The sequence below is a fragment of the Microtus oregoni genome, unplaced genomic scaffold (genome assembly GCF_018167655.1).
Source record: "Microtus oregoni isolate MIOR12 unplaced genomic scaffold, Mior012 000048F_ref0000485, whole genome shotgun sequence".
NCBI lineage: Eukaryota > Metazoa > Chordata > Mammalia > Rodentia > Cricetidae > Microtus > Microtus oregoni.
In genome coordinates, this window is record NW_024543222.1 from 6,298,783 (window position 1) to 6,325,934 (window position 27,152).

At 52.3% G+C, this 27,152-nt stretch overlaps 1 protein-coding gene across 4 annotated transcripts; it reads left to right on the forward strand.

The window, feature by feature from the left end:
• Cdc42ep4 (CDC42 effector protein 4) lies at positions 1-25,933 on the forward strand. 4 transcript variants are annotated; one of them, XM_041636050.1, is made up of 2 exons: positions 1-311; positions 23,156-25,933. In XM_041636050.1, the coding sequence occupies exon 2, from the start codon at positions 23,260-23,262 to the stop codon at positions 24,334-24,336; it is 1,077 nt and encodes a 358-aa protein (XP_041491984.1). In that variant the 5' UTR covers positions 1-311; positions 23,156-23,259; the 3' UTR covers positions 24,337-25,933. The 4 variants fall into 4 exon arrangements, with proteins under 4 accessions (XP_041491984.1, XP_041491985.1, XP_041491982.1 ...); XM_041636051.1 differs by having other exon boundaries at positions 1-307; XM_041636048.1 differs by lacking the exon at positions 1-311 and adding an exon at positions 703-841.
• Positions 25,934-27,152: the final 1,219 nt, after the last annotated feature.

Consider the following 27,152-nt stretch of genomic DNA (forward strand, 5'->3'; position numbering starts at 1 on the left):
TCAATGATGATTCGTAGCTGGAACTTCCTCTACAAAGAAGAGAGCTCGATGGTGGCTGCTTCTCAAAGGATCGGGTCGGAGAACTCGGGAGTGAATTCCTGGAGGTTCCCTGAGAGGGTACTGACGATGCCCGTGGTCGCCAGGCAGAGCGATCAAAGCCAGTTCACCACGCTGAAAATTTACCACTGCCCAATCCGGGTATGAACTCGGGCTGGCCTAATCCTCCCGCGTTCCAGATTGAGACGGAATTCACAGAAGTCACGGAGCCCACGCTCCTGCTCGTGTCCCCAGAGTCTCTGGCCCAGAAGTGGGTAGGTAGCTGGAGTTGGTGGGGGCGCGAGGGATGCCTCCTGGGCAGGGTGGGGAGTAGATTCCTTACCGTTGTTCAAAACTGGAAGAGCCGAGAGAGGGCCTTCTCTTGGGCTCTGGGGAGGGGATGCGCTCCTGGTTCTGCGGAGTCCAAGTCTGGTCCGCCCCAGAGCACGGGGGACGTGGGGTGGGGGCGACTCCTCACAGCAGGACCAGCTCCAGCTACCCCACAAGGAGTTGGGGGGAGTCTAAGGCTTTTGGGTTTGAACCTGGGAGGCCGAGCAGTCAGGCTGAGTTCCGGGACAGCCATTGGCTGCTGCTGCGGCGTGACATAAGCGCGGAGGGGTGAGGGAGGGAGGGCTGGGAGGAGCCAGGGAGGGGAGTGTCCCAGAGCCTAGCACACCCGGAGCCCGGGAGCCAGAGGAAATAAACGCCTGCGCTGCCATGGGTCGTCAACCCTGCCGAGGCGCCAAGCACACAGAGAGGAGTGTACAGCCGTGTCCGGCCCGCGCTCGGGGAGCTGGGGACCGAGGTAGGCGATGGGCACCCGTTTGTGGTCCTGCAACCGTGTGAGGCCTGGATTGGCTCGAGATCCTTGGTCGCGTGGAGAGGATAGAAAGACCCCGGGGATGGGGAGACGAAGAGCAGGGCGCGCACACACACACCTCTGCGCCCAGCGTTGGTAGGCATGGCTGGCCTGGGGCATCTTGGGTGTCCTGGACCCAGAGCCACACGCCACACACCGTGTCCCAGAAAATCGCAATGTGCGAAGGAAGGGGTGACAACAGGGCTCAGCGTCGCCAAGACTCGCCAATCTGGCCACGGGAGCTGCTCCGGGTGGGGTGAGTGGGAAGGTTTTAAAGGTCCACCCCCTCGCGCAGGAATGGGGTGTGTGTTGCCGTGGGCCTGGCACACAATAATCGCGGTCACCCCGAGGGGGGCGTGTTCGCACAGACTTCTCCATGAATAACAGCCGAGTTCCTGTGTAGTGGCAGAGAGGTGTACTCGCGCTCTCCGGCTTGTACACACGCCGCAGTAGGCGCCACCCAGTGTCGCCTGGCCCGGGAGAAGGAGGGCAGGAGCCGTCTGGAAGGCTATAGCCTAGCGAACAAATACTCCCCCCCCCCCTCCCGGCCCGCACAAGCCCTTCCCTCCCCCGCCCCGCCCGCCTCCCTCGGAAGACTTGGAGGCCAAGGCCGCAAGAGGCGCAGGCTCCTGGCGGCAGGGTGGAGCTGCCCGAGCTGGCCGCCCCATTTGCAACCCCGGACGAGGCTTTACGCTGGGGCCCCACGCGCGCGCCGGCTGCTCCCCGAGCACCGTGCTCGAGGCTTGTTCAGGGGCGGGTAGGTAGCGGTCGGTTAATGATTTAACCGCTTGCTCGGGACGTTGGAGCAGCGATCCTGGTCTCTGGCTCCTCCCCATTCCTGGAGCGCCCCCAGCCGGGGGAACAAATCTGCCCTCCTATGGTCTGGTGTCGCCTGCAGGAACTGCCTCTGACTGTTAAGGGGTCCTCTGGCTGCTGTAGGTGAGTCCCCCAGACTGGAGGGGTGGATGGCGGTTGAGCTTCCTGGGAGAAGACGGTGGGACTTGCGTGTGTGCCTGAGGGGGGAGGGGCGCTCCCTCTCTGTTAACTCAAACCAGGTTCCTTGTGTTTGCCCAATGAAATACTGCGGCCTGGGCTTCGGAAGTTTTCTTTTTCTCCCAGGGAGAATGAAGAGGAAATACAATGCTTTCTCTTTTCTTCTTGGCTGGGAACTTTTCCCCCATCCAACACGCTCACCTCTTGCAATCTGACCGGCTCCCACGTCCCTCTCTGGCCCACAGCTTCCATTCCTTGCTCAGGTAGTCGAGCAGTGAAATGGGCAAAGAGCCCTTGTGGGCGTCTCTTTGAAGCTCCTTGTCTAATCTTTCAGGAGAGGATGGGGTACTTCCCTCCTTACCCCCAGCAGCCATCTGGACCAGAGACCTGGGGAACATAAACAATGAGAGGCCCCTGGCAGGGGGGCTCTGCCATGCAACTTCTTTGCCCTGTCTGGGATTTCAGTAACGCCTGCAGCAGCTCCTCCCGCCCTTTTCTGAGGCCGGGCTGGAGGAGGGGACCACCAGTGGGGTGAAGTGAATTTTAAAGAACAAAGGACAGGGCCCACAGCAGGGGGAACTCTGCTGCAGGCTACAGGTTTCTCCCAGAACTTGGGAAGGAGGCCGGGTTGTGCTGGAGCCGAGCCAGGCTTCTGGGCAGCCCAAGGGCAGTTGGCAATAATGGGGCATCCACTAGAGGCCTAGGAGTTGCAGTCCGTGTTGGGTAGCTGGGACTGTGCTGCATGTGTTGCCATGTGCTACCAGCTCTGGGCAGCTGCCGGTATGTGTCTACTGATTAATGGGTTTATCTCCTCGGAACTGGGACTTTGCCCCTCAATGATTTCCCACCTTGGGGAACATCGGGAGACATGGAGGGGAGCTTCTCGGGGGTCCTGGGACATGCCTTTGGAGGGATTTGGGGAGCTGGTGTGCTAAAGTGAGTCTGGTCCCAAGCAATGGTGATTTAGGGATGTCTCTGCCCCCGATGGTAACTTCTCGGCGTTCACAGGGTCCCTTGCTCACTTGGTGTTCATTGTCCTATACGCTCAGGCCACTCATTGGAGCGTTTCTTCCATTTTCTGGGGCTTCTGTCTTTTTTTTTAAGTCCTCCTTTCTCCCTTGGTTTGTTTTCTCACACAAGCTGGCTCTCTCTTCTTGTTCCGAGCCTATGTGTGCCCAATGGTCTCTTGAAACTAACAATCCAAACTTCGGAGCAGGAAGTTGCAAGCAACCTCCAGTGGTCCCCGGGGGTGGGGGGTGTGCTATGATGTTGACCTGTAAAAGGAATCCCAGACCCTCCTTTCAGATCTTTTCCAGAAGGCCCTTGGGTTGCCTCTGGTTCAGGACCACCCCCTTCCCCAACTGATTTCTATGACCAGGCTAGGCTGTGCCCAGCCGTGGCAGGTGAGGTGTCTGACGTTGGTGTCTCTGTCTCCTTCTCTTCCTCCTGGTTTCCCTGCCTCCCCATTTCCTTGAAGTTTAGATGGAACTGGCAGAGGAGGGAGGTCCACAGCCAGCATCCTGGATGACCCTGGAGTAGCAACTCCAGCTGTTCTGGTTAGGACATCCCACAGACACTTAGGCGCTTGCCCCTGTTGGGGGGAGGGAGGAGTCTGTCCCTCAGAAGAACAGAGGAGCTGGATTGATGCCAGCGATAAGGCTGGGGAGTGGAGAGGGGTTGAGCAATCTCACCCTGGGAGTTGAGCATGGACCGGAGCTATGCTTAGGGCTTCTGACCTAATGTCTAGAGGCTTTTCCTCAGCCTTGGGAGAAAGGACCAAGTCCCAGGGCCAGGGAACACGTTGAGCAGTAGTTTAGCAGAAGTCTTTTGACTGCTGACTCCAGCTTCTGAAGTGCCTCAGGAAGGCTCAGCCCATGTCAGCCAGAGTCTGGGCAGGGCCTCGGACAGTCATTCAGGGAGGGACAGGAGAATGGCTAAAAGTAGCCCTGCCTACTTGCCTGGTGGAGAAAGTTCAGCCATTAGCTTCCCACATTCCTACTCCTGGTGAAGCCCTGGCTTTAAAGTGGGCCTTCTGGAGCCTTGGCCTTCCTTCCAGTGGAGGAACACTGGAGCCCTTCCCTGCACCCCAGGCATCGCTAGCTTGCTCCTCCGGCTCAGTGCCAGGAGGACAGTGCTGGCATGCTGGCAAGCAGAGCCTCCTCTACCTGAGACTGGTGAGGTAGGATCTCCTTTTTCAGTGTGAGGTGTAAACAGTTTGGGGGTATCATGTATGCACACCTAGTGTTCTCCCCCTTAATCCTAGGGCCAGGGCAAGAGAGACCATTGTATGTCTTGGTGCTCAGTCACGGCTGCTTGGGTCCCCACCTTGGTTATCAAGGTGGCAGATGATGCCAGCTGAAATCACCCCACTCCCCGCTGTCTCTGGGTTCTCCTTTCTTCTGTCTCCATTTAGTAGCTGAACTCAGTCTAGAGACCCCAGTTTTCGATCTTCCAAGATGAGACAAGAAAGCGGGTCTTACGTCCCAACTTCTCCCCGGCCTTGAACCAGGGGAAGGAAGCCAGTGGGGTGGGGGTGGGGGTGAAGGAAAAGGCTTCTCTCACCCATGGCCTGGGAATGTGGACTGCCCACAAGGGAAGAGAAAAGGAGCCAGAGCCTGCGAGGGACCGGAAACTGACCAAGCATCCCTCCAAGCCTCCCATTCTCTTATAACCCCCTCCTTTCTTCAGAATGTTTCCCAGACCCTGAAGCGTCAGAGAGGGACCCTCTGCTCTCGTCCCGCTCTGTCTCTGGAGATTAAGGCTTGGAGAAGAAGAGCTTGGAAGGAGCAGAGACCAGTGGTACCCTGTGTGGAGGACTGGGGAGGAACTGCTCTCTCCAGGGGTTTGGCAATCTTCTCTTTTGAAGTCTGTGTATTGTTGTTGGTAGCATCCAGGTCTCCCAGATTCTGGTGTGGTCTCTCCCTTACCCTTATCCTAGGGAAGAAAGAGAGGGCTCACCATCCTTACTGAACTGAAATCAGAGGGAGACGGAGTTCTGCCTGAGAAGAGCAGGCCCTCTCCATCTTGCATCAGCAAAGGTCAAAGGTGAAGAAGAGGAGAGGCTAAAGCCACAGGCAGGGTTGCCTCATGACCCCGCCCCGGCTACTGGGTGGCAGTGAGGATGGACTCTGTACCCCGGCTTTAGGGGTCAGCTTCATGTGGCACCCTGGGACCTATTGGGTAGGTGTGTGTGTGTGTGCAAGTGTGCCCAGGGCTGACCGAGGGTCCTGTGTCACCGAGCATGCTGGATGTCTCCCCAACACCTGTAGACAAAGCACATCTCAGTGTCGTCTTCACGTGCACCTCTTGCCCAGTGTTGTGCTGAATACGCTATGTGATTAAGCCTTAATGTAGGTAGGTGGCTTTAAAAGATAATGAGGAAACTGAGGCACAGATAGCAAGCTCAGTGTGGTGAGCCAGATTATGACCTGGGGATTCTGGCCCTTGACCCGTTTAGCCCCAGCTCCAAAATCAGGAGTGGAAGATGGGCCATCCCTCCTGGGGGTTTCCCTGGATATCCCACAGTGCCCTTGTGTCCTCCACTCGTGCCAGTACCACTTCCTAGGATATGTGAAGTCTCCACTCAGCTGAGTACCACTTCCCAGGAGACGAAGTGAAAGTGAGCCAGGCCTGGGGCAGATCTGGTTTCAAGTGCGGTGGCTTCCTTCTGAGATGAGATTGGGAACAGAAGCGCTGCCACCAGCAGCAGGACCACTTCTAGGCCTGGGCAGCGTGTCCTGCATAGGGACAGCTCACTTCCCCACCGGACACCCTTTCCTGTTCCCTCACTGGTGGTGGCAGACTCCTGGAAGCCCACATTTCCAGGAAGGGAAGTATAAACAAGTGAAGCCGCCGGATGTCGTGGGGCACTGGTTGTGCAGCGGCGGCTTGGCTCCTTGGTCAGTTTCCGGTCCCTCGCAGGCTCTGGCTCCTTTTCTCTTCCCTTGTGGGCAGTCCACATTCCCAGGCCATGGGTGAGAGAAGCCTTTTCCTTCACCCCCACCCCCACCCCACTGGCTTCCTTCCCCTGGTTCAAGGCAGAGAGTTCTGGAATGAGGATAGAGGTGGATACGGGGCAGAGACTAGAGCCCAGCTCACAAGGGCTCCCCGAAGGTGCACCCCCTGTCCTACCGTCTGTTTCTCAGGATTATTAACTTTCTCTGGAATGGTAGAAAATGAGGTACCCAGACTGGTGATTTAAAAAAAAAATAAAAACTTTTTTTAACTTTATTTTATGCACATTGATATAACAATGTCATATTATCTTGAACTGGAGTTACAGACAGCTGCGAGCTGCCATGTGGATGCTGGGAATTGAACCCGGGTCCTCTGGAAGAGCAGCTGGTGCTCTTAACCACTGAGCCATCTCACCAGCCTTGGTGATATTTTTTTAAAGAATTTTTATTTATGTATATGAGTGTTGGCCTGCATGTGTGAATGTTCACCATGTGTGAATTGCCCGCAGTGGGAGCCAGATTCCTTGGACTTAGACTTGGACACCTCCATTTGCTTGCTGGGAACCAGACTCTGGCTCTCCGCAAGAGTACCAAATACTCTTACTGAGCTGTCTCTGACTTCTGAGATATTGAGATATTCACACACACACACGAATCGGGGTGAGGCATGTGATGCTGTGGAGGTCAGAGGGCACTGTCATGTGCTCAGTTCTCTCCTCCCACCATGCTCACCATCAAGCTTGGTGATAAATGCCTTTATCTTGTTGATCTGGGGAGATTTTTAACAGGAAACTGTGGAGCTCTGGGCTTCCTCTGGGTGTTCAGCACCTGTAGTCCCCACCACTTCTTCAAGACTTGGGGCCCAACCATGAGAGTCCCCCCCAACCTCCAATATGCTTTATACCAGATTGGAAAACACCCAGAGTTGTCTTGATTCTCCTCTCAGCTCCATCTTTAGGAGCTATGTGGCTAGGGTGACTTAAATAGACTCTCTAAGCCTCAGCTTTCTTGTCTATGGGATGGAGACTCAGTTGTTGAACTGTGGTATTTGGTATCGCAGATGCCCAGCACAAGGGGCTTAAGTACCAAAAACAGTTTAATGAGAACTGTGCATCTAGGTCCTGGAGGGGCTGGTCTACCTCGCACTTCTTGCGACCTGTACATTGGGGAGAGGACCCCCTGGTGCAAGGTCTGGCTGTTTCCCTGAGTCTAGGGGACATCTCACATCTGAGATGTCCGTCGATTGGACCAACATTGGGAGGCATCATTCCAGACGACTCCTGATTCCAAAGTAGACGGCAATCCCTCCTTTCTCACAAGTACAGGGCTGATAACCCTGCCAGGTTGTGTTTCCCAGACTACTCAGCCTGGCTCAGGTCTTGGAGTTGTATATTCTTATACATGTTAAGGATTGCAAATTTGAGTGGGACGTGGTAGCAGACATCTATAATGCCAGGACCCCAGGGCTGGGGGCAGGCAGGAATATCTGTATGTTGGAGATGATGAAGAATCTCTGTCAGTCCACTGGAGAAGATGACAATGGCAGTAACTGTAGGACAGTGCTGTTACTAGGAACATAATACTGGGAACCGAGGGTGACTCAGTGGTAGGATACATGCTGAGCATGTGTGAGGCCCTGGCTTCTGTGCCCACTTCTGAATGCAAGTCCCACTTCCCCCAGTGAAGGAATAGAAGGCCAAGCATACACGTAACTTTAACTTTCTATAAACATTTGCTGAGCCAGGGTTTCTCTGTGTAGCCTGGCTGTCCTGGAACTTGCGTTATGTACCAGGCTGGCCTCAAACATATAGAGATCTAGGCAAATCTGCCTCTGCCTCCAGAATGTTGGGATTAAAGGCATGCACCACCACTGCCCAGCCTACTTTTTTTAAAAATTAAAAAAAAGATGAATTTTTAAATTAACCCAGCACACTCAAAATATTGCCATTTCCATGCATTTGTTGAAAATTTGAAGTGGTGGGGCTGGGGAAGTGGCTCAACACACACACACACACACACACACAAACAAATAAAAAAGTCAGTGGACATGGTGAAGTGCACCTTTATTCCAGGACTTGGAAGACAGAGGCAGGCTGTTCTACATAGTGTGTTCTAGGCCAGCCCCGGCTACATAATAAGACCCATTTCAAATAAATACATACACCTGTGGTATATTTTATGTTCTTTAAGATACAAAAGCTTCCCCTGGACACTGGTGGTGCACTCAGGAGGCAGAGGCAGGCGGATCTGGTCTACAAAGTGAGTTCCAGGACAGCCAAGGCTATTACACAGCAAAACCCTATGGGGGAGGGGGATAGAAAAGCTTGAGGATCTGTCCTGTCTCTCACACTGTGTACTGTAGTCTGGATGCCAAACTTTATAAATATTTGATTAGTGTTTGGATTTCAGAATTACAGTAACAGCCACACACTCAGGTTTTCCCAACATGCTGAAGTTTTCCTGTAAAAGAACCAAAAGTCTGATTCAACATTTAAAATAATTTGAATTAGATGTTAAGAATTTGTTTCCCAAGTCATACTAGCCACAGCTTAAGCACTTGGTGGCCCCTCCTGTCTGGTGGCTACCATATTGGGTAACTAGGTTTAGGATATCATGGGGACGCCAGGTGCGAAGGAAACACTTTGTGTCTTCTGTAGTGTTCCGTGCAGTGGTGACAGTTGTCATAGATGGAACAAGATTTTCTCTCCTCTCCCCTCTTGTGGCCCAAGCTGGCCTGGAACTTGGAATCCTCCTGTCCCAGCCTTCCCGGTGCTGGGACGACAGGTAGATGATGTCCATCCCTTTCTTATTCTGAGATACAGATAGAAGAATAAGTAGGTTAGAAAAGCCAGGACAGCTTTAGAGGAAACAGTTGAACAAGGACCCTTACCCTGCTGGATGTTCAAAATCCGTTTTGCATGGTGAGACTCCAGATCTGCTTTAGAAACAAGCAGAACAAGGAACAGAACAAAGCTGGCCCAACCTACACAGGATCAGGAAGAAGTTAATATCTGATAAAGCCATATTCAATTACTTTTTGCCAATTTTTACAACAAAACTGGTTTTATAAGAGTTCAGGAAAATTATTGTTCTTTGTTACTGTTATTTTTTCCTAGTTTTGTTATTTTATGTGTATTAATGCTTTGCCTACATAGACATCTGCACCGTGTGTGTGCATTGCCCAAGGTGGCCCGAAGAGGGTGTCAGATCCCCCTGGAATGGGAGTTGCAGATGGTTGTGGACTGTAGTGTGGGTGCTAGGAACTGAAACCGGGTCCTCCGGAAGAACAGCCAATGCTCTTAACCACTGAGCTGTCTCTCCAGCCCTTTTTATGTGTTTTGTTTTGTTTTGTTTTGTTTGTTTGTGAAGACCTGGCTGGCCTGGAACTCACCAGATAGACCAAGTTGTTACCAAGTCACAAAGATCTGCCACCATACCCAGATTCATTTTTAAAGAACAAACCAACCAGATAACATCCTGCTCTGTGCCTCAGGCTAGGCTAGAACTCACCTCAACGCTTTGCTACCTCAATTTTCCTCACACACCTCACCTCCCCAGTGCAGAGATTATGGGTGTGAACCACTGACCTCGCTAACTTGGTTACTCCTGCTTGTTTTCATTGTTATTTATGTTATATTTATATTTTATATAATACTGTTTATTACCTCTGTGCATGCGTGTGTGTGTGTGTGTGTGTGTGTGTGTGTGTGTGTGTGTGTGTGGTGTGTGAGTGTGAGTGTGAGTGAACAGGGTCCAGGTGAGCATTCTATCGTTGAGCTGTAACCCCGACTTAATGTTGAAAGAGGTTCTGGCCTACATTGCCTAGGTTTACCCCTAGTTTACGGCATAAATGATGTACTATACTTGAACTTGCGTCCCTCCTGCCTTAGACTGAGGAGCTGGGCTCCCACGCCAGTAGCTCCAGGCCTGGCACTTGCCTGTTGCTGGTCTTTGTGTCCCCTTTTTTGTGACTCTGTCGAGGTCACAGCCATCTGCACTTTCCTGCACTTCTTTAGTGGGGGTTGTTCTGTCTCCTATGACTGGTTAGTTTGCACTGCCTTTGCCCATACTCTCGCTTTGTTCTCCCTTGGGAGGAGAAGCCTTTGATTGGTGAAATGAAAGCCAGAAGACAGGGAGCAGCTTGGACCACATACAAATGAGGCACTTGGCAAAGCGTAAATCACCATAATGTAAACAGGCATATGATAAGTTAGCCAAAATATTTGCAGACTATGTCTAAGATTTAAATTCCAGGCAAGTCCACTGGAAAATGGGAAGCCCCTCCTGCCAATAATGGAACGGGCAAAAAGCTTCAGTGAGCAATTTCCATTAGAGAAGGTACAGTAGCTACAATGCTACAGGTTTTTTGTTTGTTTGTTTTTTGTTTGTTTGTTTGTTTTAAAAAAAAACAGTCATTCTTAGTAACCAGAAAAATGCAGACCTCAGGTTTGGAAGGAGAGGTTGTGTTTGTATTTTAGTTTGAGTTCAGTGAAAGCCTGGTGTGTTGCATGCTTGCCATTCATTACAGCAGCTGGGAGGCAGAGGCAGGAGGATAGCTGAAAGTCTGAGGTCAGCACGTTCCAGGACAGTCAGGGCCACATAGCGAGACCCTGTCTCAAAGAGGAAACAGAAGCTCGGCAGTGGTGGCACACGCCTTTAATCCCAGCGCCAGGGAGGCCGAGGTAGGCCAGCCTGGTCTATGAGTTCCAGAACAGCCAGGGCTACACAGAGAACCCATCTCATAAACATGAAGCAAAACAGGAGCTAGAGACTGAGACAAACAAAGGGAAGGCGCAGGTGCCCAACGTTGGGCACCATCGCCCTGTGTTGCTGGAACTGTACCATGGCACAGCATCCTGAAAACAGAAGGACAATGAGAAAAAGAACTGATTTTTTTTCCCAGCAATCTTACAGAAATAAATTCAAGCTGGCATTTTTAGGGAAAAATGGAAGTTACAGAGTCTAACCAAAGAATAAAACATTTATGAGAGACTGGCTGGACGGACACTGGGGGCATCAGGACTGCATTTGAAGTGGCATGTAATTTACGAGCGCAGGAGCGCCTTCAATTCCAGAAGGAACAATGGCGGGCTTTATTCCCTGTCTGCAGTGCAAGGTCCTAGCTGGGTAACAAGGGGGAACTATCCAAAGCTGTGCTACCCCACAGAAGTATGTGAGCTTTAAAGTCAAGTTTTCGTTATGCTTTTAATGTATTTATTTTAACTGTATGTGCATGAACATGTGCACATGTGGAGTGCAGGTGCCCACAGAGGCTGGAACCCTCCAATCCCCTGGAGCTGGAATTACAGGCAGGGGTGAGATCCTGGTGTAGTTGCCGCAAACAAAATCCAGGTCTCTTCTAAGAGCAATTTTACATCCTCTTAGCCCCTAAATCATCTGTCTAGCCCTTCTTTTTTTTTTTTTCTTTTTTTCAAGACAGGGTTTCTCTGTGTTTCAGCTTTGGCTGTCTAGGAATTTATTTTGTAGACCAGGCTGACCTCAAACTTAGAGACCGGCCTGTCTCTACCTCCTGAGAGCTGGGATTAAAGGTGCCACTACCGCCTGGCTTAGCCCTTCTACTTTATCTTTTGAGATAGGGTCTGCCGCCCGTTTGGCACAGGAACTTTCTTGTCTCCCTGGTGCTGGGATCACAGGCACGTGCCACTCTGCCAGAGTGTTTATATCGACGCTCACAAATCCGAACTCAGGAGCTCATGCTTGCATAGAGCTGCCTCCCCAGCCTCCAGGATGGCATATTTAATAGCTCAGCACCCACACAAAGCCAGTGGCCACTCTACTGGATGTCAGGTGTGGAATGTTTAATAACCTGAGGGTGAAGAGGTGGTGTGGGGCCAAGAGCACTTTCTTCTCTTGCAGAGGATTCAGGTTCAGTTCACATTACCTCTATCACGAGCTGCACAACTGCCTATAACCCCAGGATCTGGGCTCTGCCTATAACCCCAGGATCTGGGCTCCCTGGACACCTGCAAAAATTGCATGCAGATACGTACACATAAAAAAGTAAATATAAAATCTTTTTTGTTTGTTTAGTTTTGGTTTTTTGAGACAGGGTTTCTCTGTGTTAGCCCTGGCTGTCCTGGAACTCACTCTGTAGATCAGGTTGGCCTTGTACTCAGAGGTTTGCCTGCCTCTACCTCCAAGTACTCTGATTGAAAGCATGTTAAAAATTAAAAGATTCAAGGCATATGCCACCACTGCCTGACTAATATAAAATTATACACATACATACATACACACACACCCATAGAGAAGTGGTAGAAAATGGGAACTGGGGAGATGTTCTGCTATGGAGGACTGCGTTTTTCCTTGCCTGATTCATTCTGTGGTCCCTGCCCTGGCTGACTTACAGCCGCCCAGCTCCAGCATCCTGCTACCTCACCCCAGCAAGCAGAGATGGCCAGGCCATGTGCATCCCATTGCAGCTGTGGAGAGCATGGGGTGATGCTGGCGCCTCAATCACTTTCCCCTCCCGGAAGGATCCATCAAAGACAGGATGTTTCTCTCTAGGAAGCAGGATGTGTGCCCTGGCTCTGCTTGGGCAGTGTCAGCCTGGCTTGACTGGCCTCTGGGAAAGGTGGAGTAGATGCCTAGATGTGAGGATTAAAGGACTGCTTTGGCTCAGGATTCTGACCTTTCTCCTTGAGATCAGCGTTGGATCGGAGCTTCCTTGGGAAAATTTGAAGCTAGACCTTGTGCTGACCCCATTCCTAAGTACCCAGGGGAAACCTGGCCTGGACTTCTGATGGTTCCTTTCTGCTGGCTTCTCTGTAGGACCTTGGGAGGCATGAAGTTGAGCCGTCCCTAGGGCAAACCTCTAATCAGGGAGCTGGGAAAGCAGATTCTGATCCTAGTCGTGTTCTCTAAGCAAGCCCATGCTCCTGAGCCCCTCTGAGTGTATGTGTGCCAAGGACGGCCAGAGATGGTCTTCCATTGATTGGTTCAGAAGCTATGAGAGGGAGTGAGGACATTTGACCTGCCCGAGCCTCAAATCCCCTTCCTTTAAAATAGGGGTGATCATTTCACCCTCCTGCATGGTTGTATTGAGGTGCAGAAGCTTGCATGCCTGTTCTCCTGGCCCTGGTGCTAGACACACAGAAGCTATCTAGTAAAGGGGAATAGTTGACAGCCAGAATTTTCCTGTGCATGGTCAGTTGAAGGGAACACCTTGTGCTCCTCGCCCTTGAGTGACCCCTGCCCTTTCCTGTTTCCCCTTGTCTCATGCTGTTGCCTCATAGCATGGGGTGGCCAAGCTGGGACTGTGGGAGGAGCAAAAGCCCGGCTTTCACCTGCCTGGAGTGTCTCTTGACAGGCTGTCCTATGGGGGACTGACCTCTAGAGGTGCTGGCTGGAGGCCAGTCTCTGTTGGGTGGGCATGGTTACCGGTCACCTGCTTGGCCAAGAAAAAGGGTTGAGCACCAGGAAGCAGCTGCTGGGGAGTGAGTTCTCTTTCTGGGGGTGGGAAGTGTGTGGGGGGAACAGGTGATCAGTCTTTGCAGATCTAGGAGTAAGTCTATTTAATCTTTTTTTAAAAAAGATTTATTTATTATGCAGACAGTGTTCTGTCTGCATATATACCTACAGACCAGAAGGGAGTGCCAGATCTCATTACAGATGGCTGTGAGCCACCATGTGGGTGCTGGGAATTGAACTCAGGACCTCTGGAAGAACAGCCAGTTCTCTCAACCACTGAGCCATCTCTCCAGCCCCCCTATTTAATCTTTATATCTTTTATTTTATTGTATGTGTATGGCTGTTTTACTTGCAAGCATGTAAGTGCAGCTAGTGCCTGCAGAGCCCGGAAGAGAGTGTCAGACCCCCTGGGGCCGCATTTCAGATGTGAACAGCCATGTGGGTGCTGGGAATTGAACCTGGGTCCTCCAGAAGAGCTGGCAGTGCTCTTAACCTGCTGTGCCATCTCTCCAGCACCCAGAGCTTTATATCATAGATTGCCCACTCTTACCCCCTAGACATTTAGCAGAAAGCATGAATCTTGGGGGTGACCTGGGGGAGGAGGGAGGGACAGTTGTCAGTGGGAGAGCACCTGCTGAGGTGCAGAGCCACAGGTCCTTGTGCTGTCCCTCTTAGAGATGCTGAGCCCTGACAATGGAGAAGAGTTTTAAACTGTTTTGAAATTAGTCTTTTCCTTAAGGCTTTGATGCTTTGGAAATTATTATTATTATTATTATTATCATCATCATTATTATTATTATAAGCAGTTTCACCACATTAAAGGGAACTTTTGGGGAAGAGAGGCTGGGGAAATAGCTCAGTCAGTAAAGTAGAACAAGAACCTGAGATTGATTCCTGGAAGCCATGGTTAAGGGTGTGTGTGGCTGGGGGCGTGGTTCGGAGGGTAAGGGCACTTGCCCACAAGTCTGATAACCTGTTGCATACCTGGGTTCTACACGGTGGAAGGAGAGAACTGACTTGTGTAAGTCATCCTTTACTAGTGTGCCATAGTGCACATGTGCACACACAGACACACATGCGTGAACACACGCATGCACATGTGAGTGGCCACCAGGAAACACAGGGTCTCACAGTGTAGACCAGGCTGGTCTCAGACTCACAGAGGGCTACTAACCCCTGCGTCCCAAGTGCTGGGACGAAAAGCACGCACCACCACACAGAACCTTAGTCTGTTCGCCTCTTGAGCCCAACCTATTCTCCAAAGGGTTGAGCCCAGTCCTTTTCAGGGATTGCATATACAAGCAGTTGAATGGATAAATGCCCCCCTCTGTGTGCCACTGCCTGCTGTTTGGGGAACTGTTCATGTGGCTGCGTGGCCTCTGGACAAGCGCCCCACCCCTGCCCCCCCACCCCTCATGGTTTCGTGACACTCCGCAAACCTTATGCTTCCTCATTTTCTCAGCCCGCCCACCCCTTACTGCTAAGCATCTGGTTCTTCCCTGCTTGTCCTCTCGTGAGTAAGGCTTTGATGGTGAATATTTGTGCATTTGGGGTTTTCTCCTCCTTTGACACAGTTCCATGAGGTCTGTTTCCAGATGTGGAGGTGGCTGAATTACTTCCGCTCCCCGCCTCTGCTCCTCAGCTCCCCGACAGTTGTGCCCCTCGGCCACCCGGTCCTGAGGTCGTTAGGATGTGAGCAGTTCCTGGGATACGGTGCTATGACTGTCCCTGCCTTGTGGAAACGTCCCCCCCCCCCCCCACATCTTTTCTGGCTCCCTATTGACAAGTCGGTAGACTACACAGGAAGGTCTGACATCTCCCTGGGGTGATTCATTTGCAAGTGTTACTTGGGGGAAACTTTCAGGTTGTCAGAGATGTGAGTTCTCCTACCATCTGGGTCCCCAAACTCTGTGACCTTTGGCAAGTCACCTGTCCTTACCCCACCCCCTCTGTGGCCCCAGAGAGCTACATTTTAGCACCCACCCCTACTCCTGGGCTACGTGACAAAAATCCAGTCATGTGTGGGAAGAACTTAGCAGAGCGTCACAGCTGTCCTTTGGTGTCCACAGTGGATTGATTCCAGGTCCCCTGGGATACCAGAGTCCACAGATGCTCCAGTCCCTTCCATGAGACAGCCTAATATTTATGGAGATCTCATGGGGCACCTAAGCTCTCGCTTCCCACAGTACCAAATGAGATGTGGAGGGTGTGAAGATAGCTGTGTGACATCGTTCAGGGTTCTGCGTGTTCAGTATGTATGTGTGTAGTGGAGGGAAATAGCTGTGTGACATCGTTCAGGGTTCTGCGTGTTCAGTATGTATGTGTGTAGTGGAGGGAAATAGCTGTGTGACATCGTTCAGGGTTCTGCGTGTTCAGTATGTATGTGTGTAGTGGAGGGAAATAGCTGTGTGACATCGTTCAGGGTTCTGCGTGTTCAGTATGTATGTGTGTAGTGGAGAGGTATGCTCACCTGGGCATGCTTGTGGAGGCCAAGCTGGATGCCGGAATGCCTTCCCTCTTTCCCCACCTTTTAAAAAACTTAATTTTATTTATGATTAGTATACCAGTTTGTATATGTGTCTGTATTTGATGATTGCTTGGGTGGGGGAGGGGCACACACTTTTCACAGTGGATTGCAGGGATTGGATTCGGGAGGTCAGGTTTGTGCCACAGGAAGTCAGGTTTGTGCAGCGGGTGCTTTCCTGCTGAGCCATCTTTCCAGTTCTCCACATTTTTTTCCCCTCCACATTTCTTTTACTTATAAAACCTGTTTTTAGCCGGGCAGTGGTGGCGCACGCCTTTAATCCCAGCACTCGGGAGGCAGAGGCAGGCGGATCTCTGGGAGTTCGAGGCCAGCCTGGTCTACAAGAGCTAGTTCTGGGACAGGAACCAAAGCTACAGGGAAACCCTGTCTCAAAAAACCAAAAAAAAATAAAATAAAAAAATAAAACCTGTTTTTAAATTTATTTATTTTTATATAAGTGTTAATATGTATGTTGTCATATGCATACCGCATACCTGGTACCTGTGGAGGTCAGAGGAGGGGATTGAATCCCTTGGGACTTGAGTTACAGTTAGGAGCCACCATGTGGGTGATGGGGATCCAACCCAGCCATCCCCGCCACACTGTTGACCACTGAGCCACCGCTCCAGCCCCCGCCTTGCTTTTCAAGGCAGGTTCTCACTAAACCTGGCTGACCAGGGATCTCCCAGGATTCACCCATCTCTGCCACACACGTATACCCCAGCCTGTTCTGAGCACTTGTATTCTGATCGAGTCCCCAAATGGGGAATCTGCAGATTTAGAAGGCTGTCCATCTATGGATTTTATTTCTTAAAGGACAAAAAACTAAACCTTAGTAGTTACTGCATGGTTAGCAGTTTAACCTATGCGGAGCTGAGCATGGTGGTGCATGCCTTTCACCATAGCACACGTGGGGCAGAGGCAGGAAGATCTCTGAGTTCAAGGCCAGCTTGGTCTACTGGTGAGTTCCAGGACAGCCAGAGCTACATAGTGAGACCTTGTCTCAATCAATCAGTCAACCAATAAATCAGTCAATAAATCAATCAGTCAATCAATAAATCAGAAAAAACAAAAACCAAAAGCGAAAACACAAGAACAAAAACAAGAATTTATATACACATAAAGGACATTTCAGGTAGTCCTTCCTTCCTTCCTTCCTTCCTTCCTTCCTTCCTTCCTTCCTTCCGTTTCTTTAGAGACAGGGTTTCTCTGTGTAACAGCCCTGACTGTCGTGGAACTCACTCTGTAGACCAGGCTGGCCTCAAACTCACAAGCATCCACCTGCCTCTGCCTCCCAAGTGCTGGGATTAAAGGCGTGTGCCACCACTGCCCAGCTCAGGTAGGTGTTTCTTACATGGTATCTCCACACTTTTGATTTTGCGCCTCTGTTTCAGCAGATGGAATCTGGAGGAGGATTTAAAACAGACTTCAACCTGTAGTCTGGGCTGAGTCCCTTAATATAATGTTCCCATCTCTCAAAGCCTGATTCCTTACCCAACCCAGGTATTTTAGAGAGATGTTTGTCATGGGGTGGGAAGTGGGGTCATGATGGTGATTGTTCATGATTCATCCCCAGCTTTTATTTCTTGGCATCAGGGCTGTTCGGGACAGAGGGTATCTTAAATAAGTACAGCCCAAGCTCCTTGTACAAACAGCAGACCTTGAGATACCGGGATCTGCTGCAACCACAATACCACACAAACGCTTAGACGTCCTCCTGTTTAACAGTGTGTGGCAAAGCCCCCACAGCTCTGCTGCCCCTCAGCTGCCCAGCCCTGGCCTCTCCCTGTCTTCACTTCATAAAGGCTAGTGAGTGTTCCGGAGAATACCAGATCTTTCTCTATTGGTCTTTCTTAGAGGTGCGGCCTGCGGCAGCTTGGGTTTCTTACCCCTTAGATGTAAAGAAGCACTGGAAATTTGGACACTTCATCTTTGGACAGAGTTAAAACATGCCTAGGGGCAGGTACAGCATTGTCTCTGTGAGAGAAGGCATGACTCAGCTCTGGGAAAGGATCCCTGGAGTCCCCATGAGGCTGCCCTTTGACCCGCCCTGGCCACAACTCTGAAACCCTCCCAAGATGTGTCCCCGGTGTCCTCCCCAGCCACTCTCATGTCTTGCCTCCTCCATGCCTAAACTCCAGAAAAAATATTCAGACTGAATTTCTGTTTCCCCCTCCTCCACGACCCCCAGGTCTAATGCCACCAGGAACTTCCCAAGGTCCGTGGTTTATATTCAACACCAAGGACCAAACTCAGCTGGCCTGTCCTCTGACCACGTGGGTTTTCATTCTACCCTTTAAATACTACAAGCATGTTCCCACCCCAGAGCCTCTGCACATGCCGTGTAGCTTCTGTCTGCCCAGGTTTCACAGGCTGCCTCCTGGCTGCTCAGGGTTCAGTTCACAGTACCCCTTCCCTCGTGGGCCCTTCCGCTTTGTCCCCATTTCCACACTTCCTCACATCACCCAGTCCCCCTGTTGCACACACACCCCTCCCCAGTCTCCATCTGTGTGTGCCTTGGGAATGATAATGGGCCGTTGTCACTGCTCTGTTTTCAGGGCCTGGAAGAATACAGTCATCCCTCAGTATTCATGGGTGATTGGTTCTGGGATCCCCTCAGATACCCAGATCTCAGATATTCGAGTCCTTTGTCTAAAATTGCATGGTTTGCATATAACCTGGGTACATCTTCCTGTGTCCTTCAAGTAGGCTCTGGGTTCCTTGTGCACACACAACGCGTGGGAATCGTTGACAGAGTTGTACAATCTTGTTTACAGTAAAGGATATGTGTGCATGTTTGGTGCCTGTAGATTTTTCCCCCTGCAAACTGTTTTCAGACTGTGGTTGGCTCAGTCTTCGGGTGCAGAAGAAACCCTTGAAAGCACAGAGGGGTGGCTAAATGTCAGTATTGTGGGGTCTGCAGTAACACAGCGAGTGAGTGAGAGAGCAAATGCATGAACGGCAGATGCAGCCTCTCAGAACCAATCCATCCGAGTGAGGGGCTAAAGTTACCACGCTTAGTGTCCTCTTCTATCTGGTCACATTGCCTGGAGCTGGTGTCAGAGGGAAACCAGGAACTGATGGACAGAGGGCGTGGCTGCCCTTGGCAGTGGTGGTGGGTGGGCGTTGAAGCATGTGTAACTCTGTATACTGACTGGGGTGAGCCTCCGGTCAGCTGCAGATGGGGAGGCCAGCCTGCCTGCCTGTGTTGGGAGCATAGCTCTGGTTCCTGCCTAGGACTGGGATGCCAGGGACAGGTCCCTGCCTGGGCATTTAGAGTGGGACATATTGGTGCTGCCTGACGTGTTTGTCAGTCTGCTGGCCAGTTTGGGAGGGTACTTTTCACCGTTCATCCCTCCAGGGAGGGTGGTGACAGGTCCAAGCAAAGGCTGTGCTTTGTTCCCAGAGTCCTGGCTGTGTGGGGGGTTGGTGGATGGGCTTGTTGGTGTCCTACGGAAGGTGCTGGTTCTAGAAAGTCTTGCCCTTGGAGGCTCAAGATTAGGGAGCATTGCAAGCTGCTGGCCAGTTTCCCTTGTCTACCCAGGAAAGTGGGTTGTGGCCTCAGGTGGGACAGGGTATCCACCTGGTCTCATGGGACAGCCAGTTTTAGCCACTTCCCCAGAGCTGAGTCATGGTGTTTAGCAACACTCCTCCCAAAGCCACAGCCCCTGCGGTCTGATCCTTTTCAGAAGGGAGGTGTAGGGCCTCCAGGGCCAGCCCCAGGCAGGCCCTCCTAGCTCTGCTTCCCCCAACACCCCTGACCACCTCTTAAGTCCCAAACACTGTCTGTTAGAAGCTTGGAGGACTTGCTGTTGCTTGGGCCCTTGAAGCCAACACTTCAAGGTTAAGTTTTCATTGACCTTAAAGTCTGTTGCTGTGCTCAAACTCTGAGACCCTGGAGAATGAGCCTCATCTTACAACGGGGTGACAGGAGAATCTCTTGCTAGATTTGGAAAACGTTGTCTCGTGCCACACAACCTGTACCTGGTCTCATGAACAAGATCACAGGAGGTAGATAGCACTGCACAGACCTGTCATTGTTTTTCAGGAGGCAGAGAAGGGGCTCTAGGTCTGGCCTAGGATGGCATGCATGGACGTGGAGTGCCACACTGATTTCATTAAGTGTCCCTACTCTCCCTTTCTCTGTAGCCCCACTGGCAAAGCAGTGTTGGGGGAGGAGACAGTCAATGGGATGATGAAGGCTTCCTCCTTCCCTCTAACTGTTACACTCTGGATACTTGGTCCCTCTGGGTGGCTGCGTGAGCATCTCTGGAGAATCCTGGGCTGCCGAGCCTGTGGTTCCCCCACCTTTTCTTCCTATTGAGCTCTTCAGATGGGAAACCACAGTATGGCCAAGCTTGCGGGAGGACGGGTTCCTAGACTTAACAGTGTGGCCTTTCACAAATCGATACAATTGTGGGTTCCCCTCCTGCCTCTCCCTCTCCCTCGCTCTCGCGTTCCTGTTTCTTATTTTCATTTTTGCCTCCCGGAGAATTAGGGAATAGGCACCCTGACCATTTCAGATGCCATGACTGGGGGGTTGGGATGGTGGTGGAGGCTGCTGGTATCTTAACAGAAGAGATCGAGGTGCTGCAAATGACTTCAGCCAACACCACCCCCAATTTAAAAAAATCGACTGTCCCCATGTATCCTCAGGCCATCATAGAAAAATGCTTCTGTTTTTAGAGGCAGCAGGCTCCTTCCCGGACCTCCTGGGCAAGTGGTAGGGGGCACTCCGTTGGTGGCAGGCAGCGCACAGGGCTCTAGTACAGTACCCAGAATCAGAAGAAAGCCTTAGCAGGTGCTCGCCCTGGGCTGGCAGTGCTCACTGGGGTGTGAACCCAGCTGAGGCTGAGTCACTACCTCAGTGACCCTGCTTTCTCATCCGAAAGATGGAAGAGTCTGGTGTCCCTTCCAGCAGTGTGGGAGTCTAGCACGCTGGGTGAGGAACCTTCTGTTCACCTGGTAGCAGAGAAACCAGAGGGGTGGCCGGGGTCACATTTTAATGACAGAGACCATGCCTCCCTTTGTTTTTCCTTTTTTTGTTTCCTAATTGGGGTGTGGGGATGAGAGATGGCTCAGCAGTTAAGAGCACTGCTCTTCCAGAGGACCCAAGCTTGGTTTCTAGTACCAGCTCTTACTCCATTTGTGGGGGATACAACGCCCTCTTATGGCCTCCCTGGACACTGCATGCATGTTGTACATATACATACACACATACACCCCACACACTTAGAAAAATGTATATGACACATACATCACACCACAGTCCATGTGTGAACCTCCCGCCTAATCTCCCGCCTTGTTTGAGACAAAGTCTCTTGGTAACCACTGTTATGTCTGTGACTTCGTTGTCTGCCATCTCTCTGTAGGTGGAAGGATGCAGATACATCTGGCTTTACACAGATTCTGAGGCTCCAGACTCAGGTCCTCACACTCGAGTGGCAAGCCTTTTACCCATTTCTTCAGCCCTTTTTTTTGTTAGGCTAAAGAGAGTTTTTCTCAGAATTTGCTCAGGGTTTTCCCTGACCCTAAGGTGGCCCAGGTCACCTGTATAGTAAGTAGATCTACCTGCCGTTGTGCCTGGTTCCTCTTGGTATTTGCTGAGACCAGCAGTGTAATTGCTTGGGTGTTGCTCTCGGTGGTGGGGGATCAGACTGGCTGTTTGACTGGAATGACAGACCAGACCGTAGGGGAAGGAAGATGCAGGGAGCAAAGAGAGGTCAAGCAAGGCGCCCAGGGGCTGTGCTGTGGGCTGAAAGGGCTGACATGAAGGCCGATGGAGAGATACTGAAGGACTGCATGAGGTTGGGGTGGTGGTGGCCCCACTTTAAATGTTGAAATCCAACTGTGTCACACACGGGTGCTAGACAGGAATTAGAACCGGGACCTGTTAGAACCCTCTGGAAGCCTTAGCCTGACAGGAAGGTTAGAGTCCAGCTGGCAGGGACAGAGTGATGTAACAGGTGCCTGTCAGGAGGGGGGACATTTAAAATGCTGTGTGAATCAGGTGGCCTGGAGGACTAACTCTGGATATGGAGGCCTTCTGGAGCAGCACTGTCTCTCCTTAGGGTTGTTGTGGGCACCGGATGTTAGGGTGTTGGAAGAGGATGCCTCGTATCAAACGCAAGGGAAGGGCGGGTGGCTGGCAGTGACATCTGGAAGGCAGCAGAAACAGTCCTGGGAGGTTTGCAGGGAGGGGGATGTTACTGTGGTTGGGTTTTTTGGGGGTAGGGGTGGGAGGTCATTTGTTTGTTTAGCTAAGAAAGCAAGAACAAGAGTGAGAGGCATGGGGCAGGCAGGAAGACCAGTTAAGCAACAGTCAGGGAGGGACAGGTGGCCTGGGTGGCCTGGCCTGGGGCAGCGGGAGCAGCCCAAGCCTGCCAGGCCTCACTGAGCCCTGCAGTGCAACAGGTGGGCCCCAGTAAGACCTGGCTGTCCAGCTGTCAGTGGGATAGGGAGGGAAGGGGCAGACAGCCAGGGGCCCAACTCTGCTGGGGAGAAAGGACCTGGCTTGGGACCTTGACACTAAGCTTTCCTTGCCAGAGGCTGTGCCCTGAGATCCCCCTGTGCTGTCCCTGGACTTCTAGTTAGTCACCCAGGGCTCTGCATGTCCCCAAAGAAAGTCATCTAGAGTCCCATCTCCCTCCAGCCTCAACAATAAAGAAACCAGGAGGGAATTTCCCCCAATTTCATCTCCCCAGGGGATGGGCGATAAAGCGAGTCTCTAGCAGAGTTTGGGGCCTCACAGTGATGTCACAGGCAGGAATCTTCATGCATGTGGCACCCCACAAGAGCTGGAAGGTCAGGGAGCTGGTTCTGTGGGTTCCTGCATTCCCCACCCTAATTCTGATTCAGAAAGAGTGAGGCTGGCCAGTCGCCCGCATGTGTGGAAGTGACAGGCTCGGTTTGGGCCTGGCCTGGCCATTCTGTTCTCTCTGACTCAGGCTGAGGTGTCCACCGACTCCACAGGGATCCAGGTTAGACAGCAGGAAGCTCCTGTCCACCACTGGCTGTCTGGAACCTGTTTGCTTTAGTACCTTTGGGATTGTAACTACCATTTAAAGTGGTTTGTTCAAACAACAGTCCAGCTCAGGCAGGGATAGGGGTGACCATGTGGAATTTGAGGAGATTATTTCCATCTCAGGTGTCAGAGAAAAATATGTCTCTGCTACCAAACTCTCTCCCAGTTTATAAATATCTTTCCGTGTTAGGAGGCGTAGGTGAGGAAGGCCACTACTGGCAGTTTTCCAGCAGTTTTGATGAGAAGTCAAGGGTTAAATGGTGGTCCTTTGGTGGGTGGACATCGTGAGGCTCGTCTATATTAACCCTTTGCTTTCTGTTCTCTGCTTACAGCCCTCTGATTACCCTGCCTACCCTTTGCGCTTGCTGGACTTCCGATCTCACCCCACAGCTGCCTGTTACCTTGGGAGTGTCCGCCTCCCCTCCCGGCCGGCACAATGCCCATCCTCAAGCAGCTGGTGTCCAGCTCTGTGCACTCCAAGCGCCGTTCCCGGGTGGACCTCACAGCTGAGATGATCAGTGCCCCTTTGGGTGACTTCCGCCACACCATGCATGTGGGCCGGGCTGGAGATGCCTTCGGGGATACCTCCTTCCTCACTAGCAAGGCAGGTGAGGCTGACGGGGAGTCCCTCGATGATCAGGCTTCCACCTCCTCGTCTTCCAAACGCAGCCTCCTGTCCCGCAAGTTCCGGGGCAGTAAACGGTCACAGTCCGTGACCAGAGGGGACCGGGAGCAGAGAGACATGCTGGGTTCCCTGCGGGACTCAGCACTGTTTGTCAAGAATGCCATGTCCCTGCCGCAGCTCAATGAGAAGGAAGCCACTGAGAAGGGCTCCAGCAAGCTACCCAAGAGCCTGTCGTCCAGCCCTGTGAAGAAAGCAGATGCTGGAGATGGTGGCCAGGAGACTGGCTCGGGGGAGGTGGGTCCTCATCGGAATGGGGCCACAGGCCCCCACTCTCCTGACCCACTCCTTGACGAGCAGGCCTTTGGAGACCTGACAGATCTACCCGTTGTGCCCAAGGCCAGCTATGGGCTGAAACATGCTGAGTCCATCATGTCCTTCCACATTGACCTGGGGCCCTCCATGCTGGGCGATGTCCTCAGCATCATGGACAAGGATGAGTGGGACCCGGAGGAGGAAGAAGGTGGCGGTTACCGTGACAAAGAAGGCCCCAGCAGCATGGTCCAGGCACCCCCTTTGCTGGAGGTAGCTCCTCCTATAGGAAGACAGGAAAGCAAGGCCAGCTCGGACCAGACCTCCATGCTGCCCCCACATGCTCTGGAGGATGACGGGTGGGCGGCAGCGGCCCCCAGCCCCAGCTCAGCACGCAGCGTGGGCAGCTATACCACCCGGGACAGCAGCTCCCTGTCCAGCTGCACCTCAGGCGTCCTGGAGGAGCGCAGCCCAGCTTTCCGAGGCCCAGACAGGGCCCGGGCTGCTGCCCCAAGGCAGCCAGACAAGGAATTCTCCTTCATGGATGAAGAGGAGGAGGAAGATGAGATCCGCGTTTGAGCTGGACAGAAAGCTGACGGTAGCTTCCACAACTCTGGGCTACATCTTCTCCCTGCTGCTGCCTTCACGATGACCTTTGACCTTCCTATGTAGGTGCAGCTAAGAGCCTCATATTGGAGTAGACCCTGGACCTCGGGGACTGGGGTGCCAGGGAGGTAGCATGGGTACTGATGGCCTGACTCTGACCTGTCCTTCCTCCACCGAAGCAGCCTGGGACAGAGCTGTGTCCCAGCAGGAATCCATTCTCCTCTCTCTGGGCCCCTTGCTTCCAGCCTGACCTCAGATGGATGCCAGATGTTAGTCTGTGTTCCCATAGCGATGGAGGGCAGCCGGGTGTGGCCTTCTCGCCAAGGTCATGGACCCTGGGGACCAGGGAGGTAGGGTGGCCACTTGTCCGGGATCTTCTTCCACCCCTGGCTCCTCACTGGAAGCTGGTGCTCTTAGGGTTCAGCTGGAGCAAGGGACAGCCTCAAGCAATACACTAACCGCAGTCCTTCCGAGGGGCCAGGACAGGGTGGGGTGCAGAAGGAACTCCCCCGGACCCCAGCTTCTTGGGTTTTTAAGAAGGGGCCCTTCCTCGGTGGCACTAGGAGCAGGAAGGGCTTTCTCTGCCCTATGGGTGCATTTGTTGGTTGTTCTTACGTTTAAACCGGAGTAGAGCAGTGTCAGTCCCCTACCAGGGGACTGTAACCCTGTTAGCAAGATTGTCTTGGTGGCACAGCGAATGTTAACTTACTCCAGTCTCGGTGTACAGACCCCGTCCAGGCTGAACCGTGTGGGACAGCCGCCACCAGTGTTTGTCCACGAACCCCACCTCCATAGCTGTTAACAGCTGAGTGAGGACTATGTAGGAAAGTTCTGGAATATGACCATTAAATAATGCATTGTTCCCCGAAGTGTGAGCTGTGTTTTGACCAGGTGGTTCCCTCCCCCTGCCCTCCTCTGAAGGAGGCAGGGTCTCCTTCCCTTCTCAACCTCTTTCAACTTGGGGTGGGCAACGGGCCAGACTTAGCAAGACTGTATTCAGTTTGAATTCCAAGTTAAGGAAAGTGGGTTTTTATTTGTTTGTTTTTTGAGACACAGTCTCTGTAGCCCAAGATGGCCTCAAACTCAGAGCAAAGCCTCACCCTAGGAGCTGAGGTTACAGGTATGCACCACGGCTCCTGACTGCTTGTCTGAAATCTGTTTGCTCGGTTCCGGTAACTCTACCCAGAACATGAGCAGAATCAGGGGCCTGAGCCCCAGGGGTTTCTGTGCTGGGAACAGGCTGGCCCACCTCCTGGTCTAGTATAACCAGTAGGAATCTGGAGAGAGAGCAAGCTAAATTACAGCAGGATTCTGGCCAGATGAGGGTGGTGGCTTGCATTGGGCTGCTCTCCTTCCAAAGTCCTCCCAGATCCTGACCCTGGACACTCACTGGGCTCCTGACTGGTGCTCCTACGTAGGTAGGCTTTGACAGAGCCACAGACCTGTGCCTCTGGCCAACAGCACACGCCCCCTCCCAATCTACCTGGTCATTTCTAGACTCTAAACTTTGTATTTTTTTTTCCATGACATTGATAAAGCAGTAAGAAAACATTAAAATTTCCTCCTAGCACCCCTGGTGTCTGCCTCTCCTTTCTGGGGTCTTATTTCAGGGTGTGGGGAACTGGTCAGTGTCTCAGTTCTAGCAAAAGCAGGAGCTTGAAGCAACTGATCATGCCCAGTCCATAGGAGAAAAGGCAGTGAGTGCTGGGGCTCGACTCATTTCTCTCCTTTTCATACAGCCTAGGAGGGCAACCCAGGGAATGGTGCCACCCATAGTGGGTGGCTCTTCCTACCTCCAGTAACTCAGTCTCACACACACACACATACACACACACACACACACACACACACACACACACGCCCAGAGGTTCTTCCAGGCGATTCTGGATCTCCTCAAGTTGACCATTGAACCATTACAGTCAACCAGGAGCTTCTGGCCTCAGTGAGTTTCAAAGTAGCTTCTTTCCCTGCTTGCGGCCACCCTACCTTCAGGACTCTTGGAGGGACAAAGCCTCCTGTGCCTCTCAGCTTGAGCAGGCCCCTGCAGGCTCTGTCTTCTCCACGGCTACCTACCAGTTGGGGGCCCCCTCAGTTACTGGGCCTCTCTGTTCCTTGGCCCTTTCTGTAAAATGGGAGTGCTGCTGCTCTTGCAGGGTGGGGTGGAGCCTGTGGTGCAGGGTTTATTTGTGTGTTCCTGGAATGGGACTGCACTGTCCTCAGGCCCCAGGAATCATGCAGGATCCTGCAAGCCCCGGGACTTAGGGAGCAAAGATAAATGGCCTCCTTCCCGTTCCACCATTTGTCTTGGAGAGCAGACTTCCAGATGGCATCCTTTGCTAGGGCTCAGCCTCATGCTCAGTAAGGACCTCCCTATTCCAGAGCTGCTAGATAACAAGCCCCTCAGGCTCAGTGCAGCCTTGGAGCCACCAAGGCCGTTCTGTGCCAAAGCTGCACCACAGTGTAGAGATAGAATCGGAAATCATTGACAACCTCTGCCCCTTTCACCACTTGCCCTGGGCGCATCTCTGGAAACGAGGTCAGGGTGCGCCTGCCCTGGGTGTGGGAACCAGGTGACCCCTCCACCTACAGCCCTGGCTCCCGTCTCGACCCCGCCTCTCCCACACCCACACTCCAACAGCCCCACTGGCTCTAAGAAGCTTGGACAGGGCCCCTGCTTGGCTCTCTGGAAATTTAAGGAAATGAAAGGAATTCTTGAGCTGAGTTCTGGCGTAGTTTTCCAGAGTCGACAGAAATCTGGGCTTCCTGTGCATTCTCTCCCTGGGAAACAA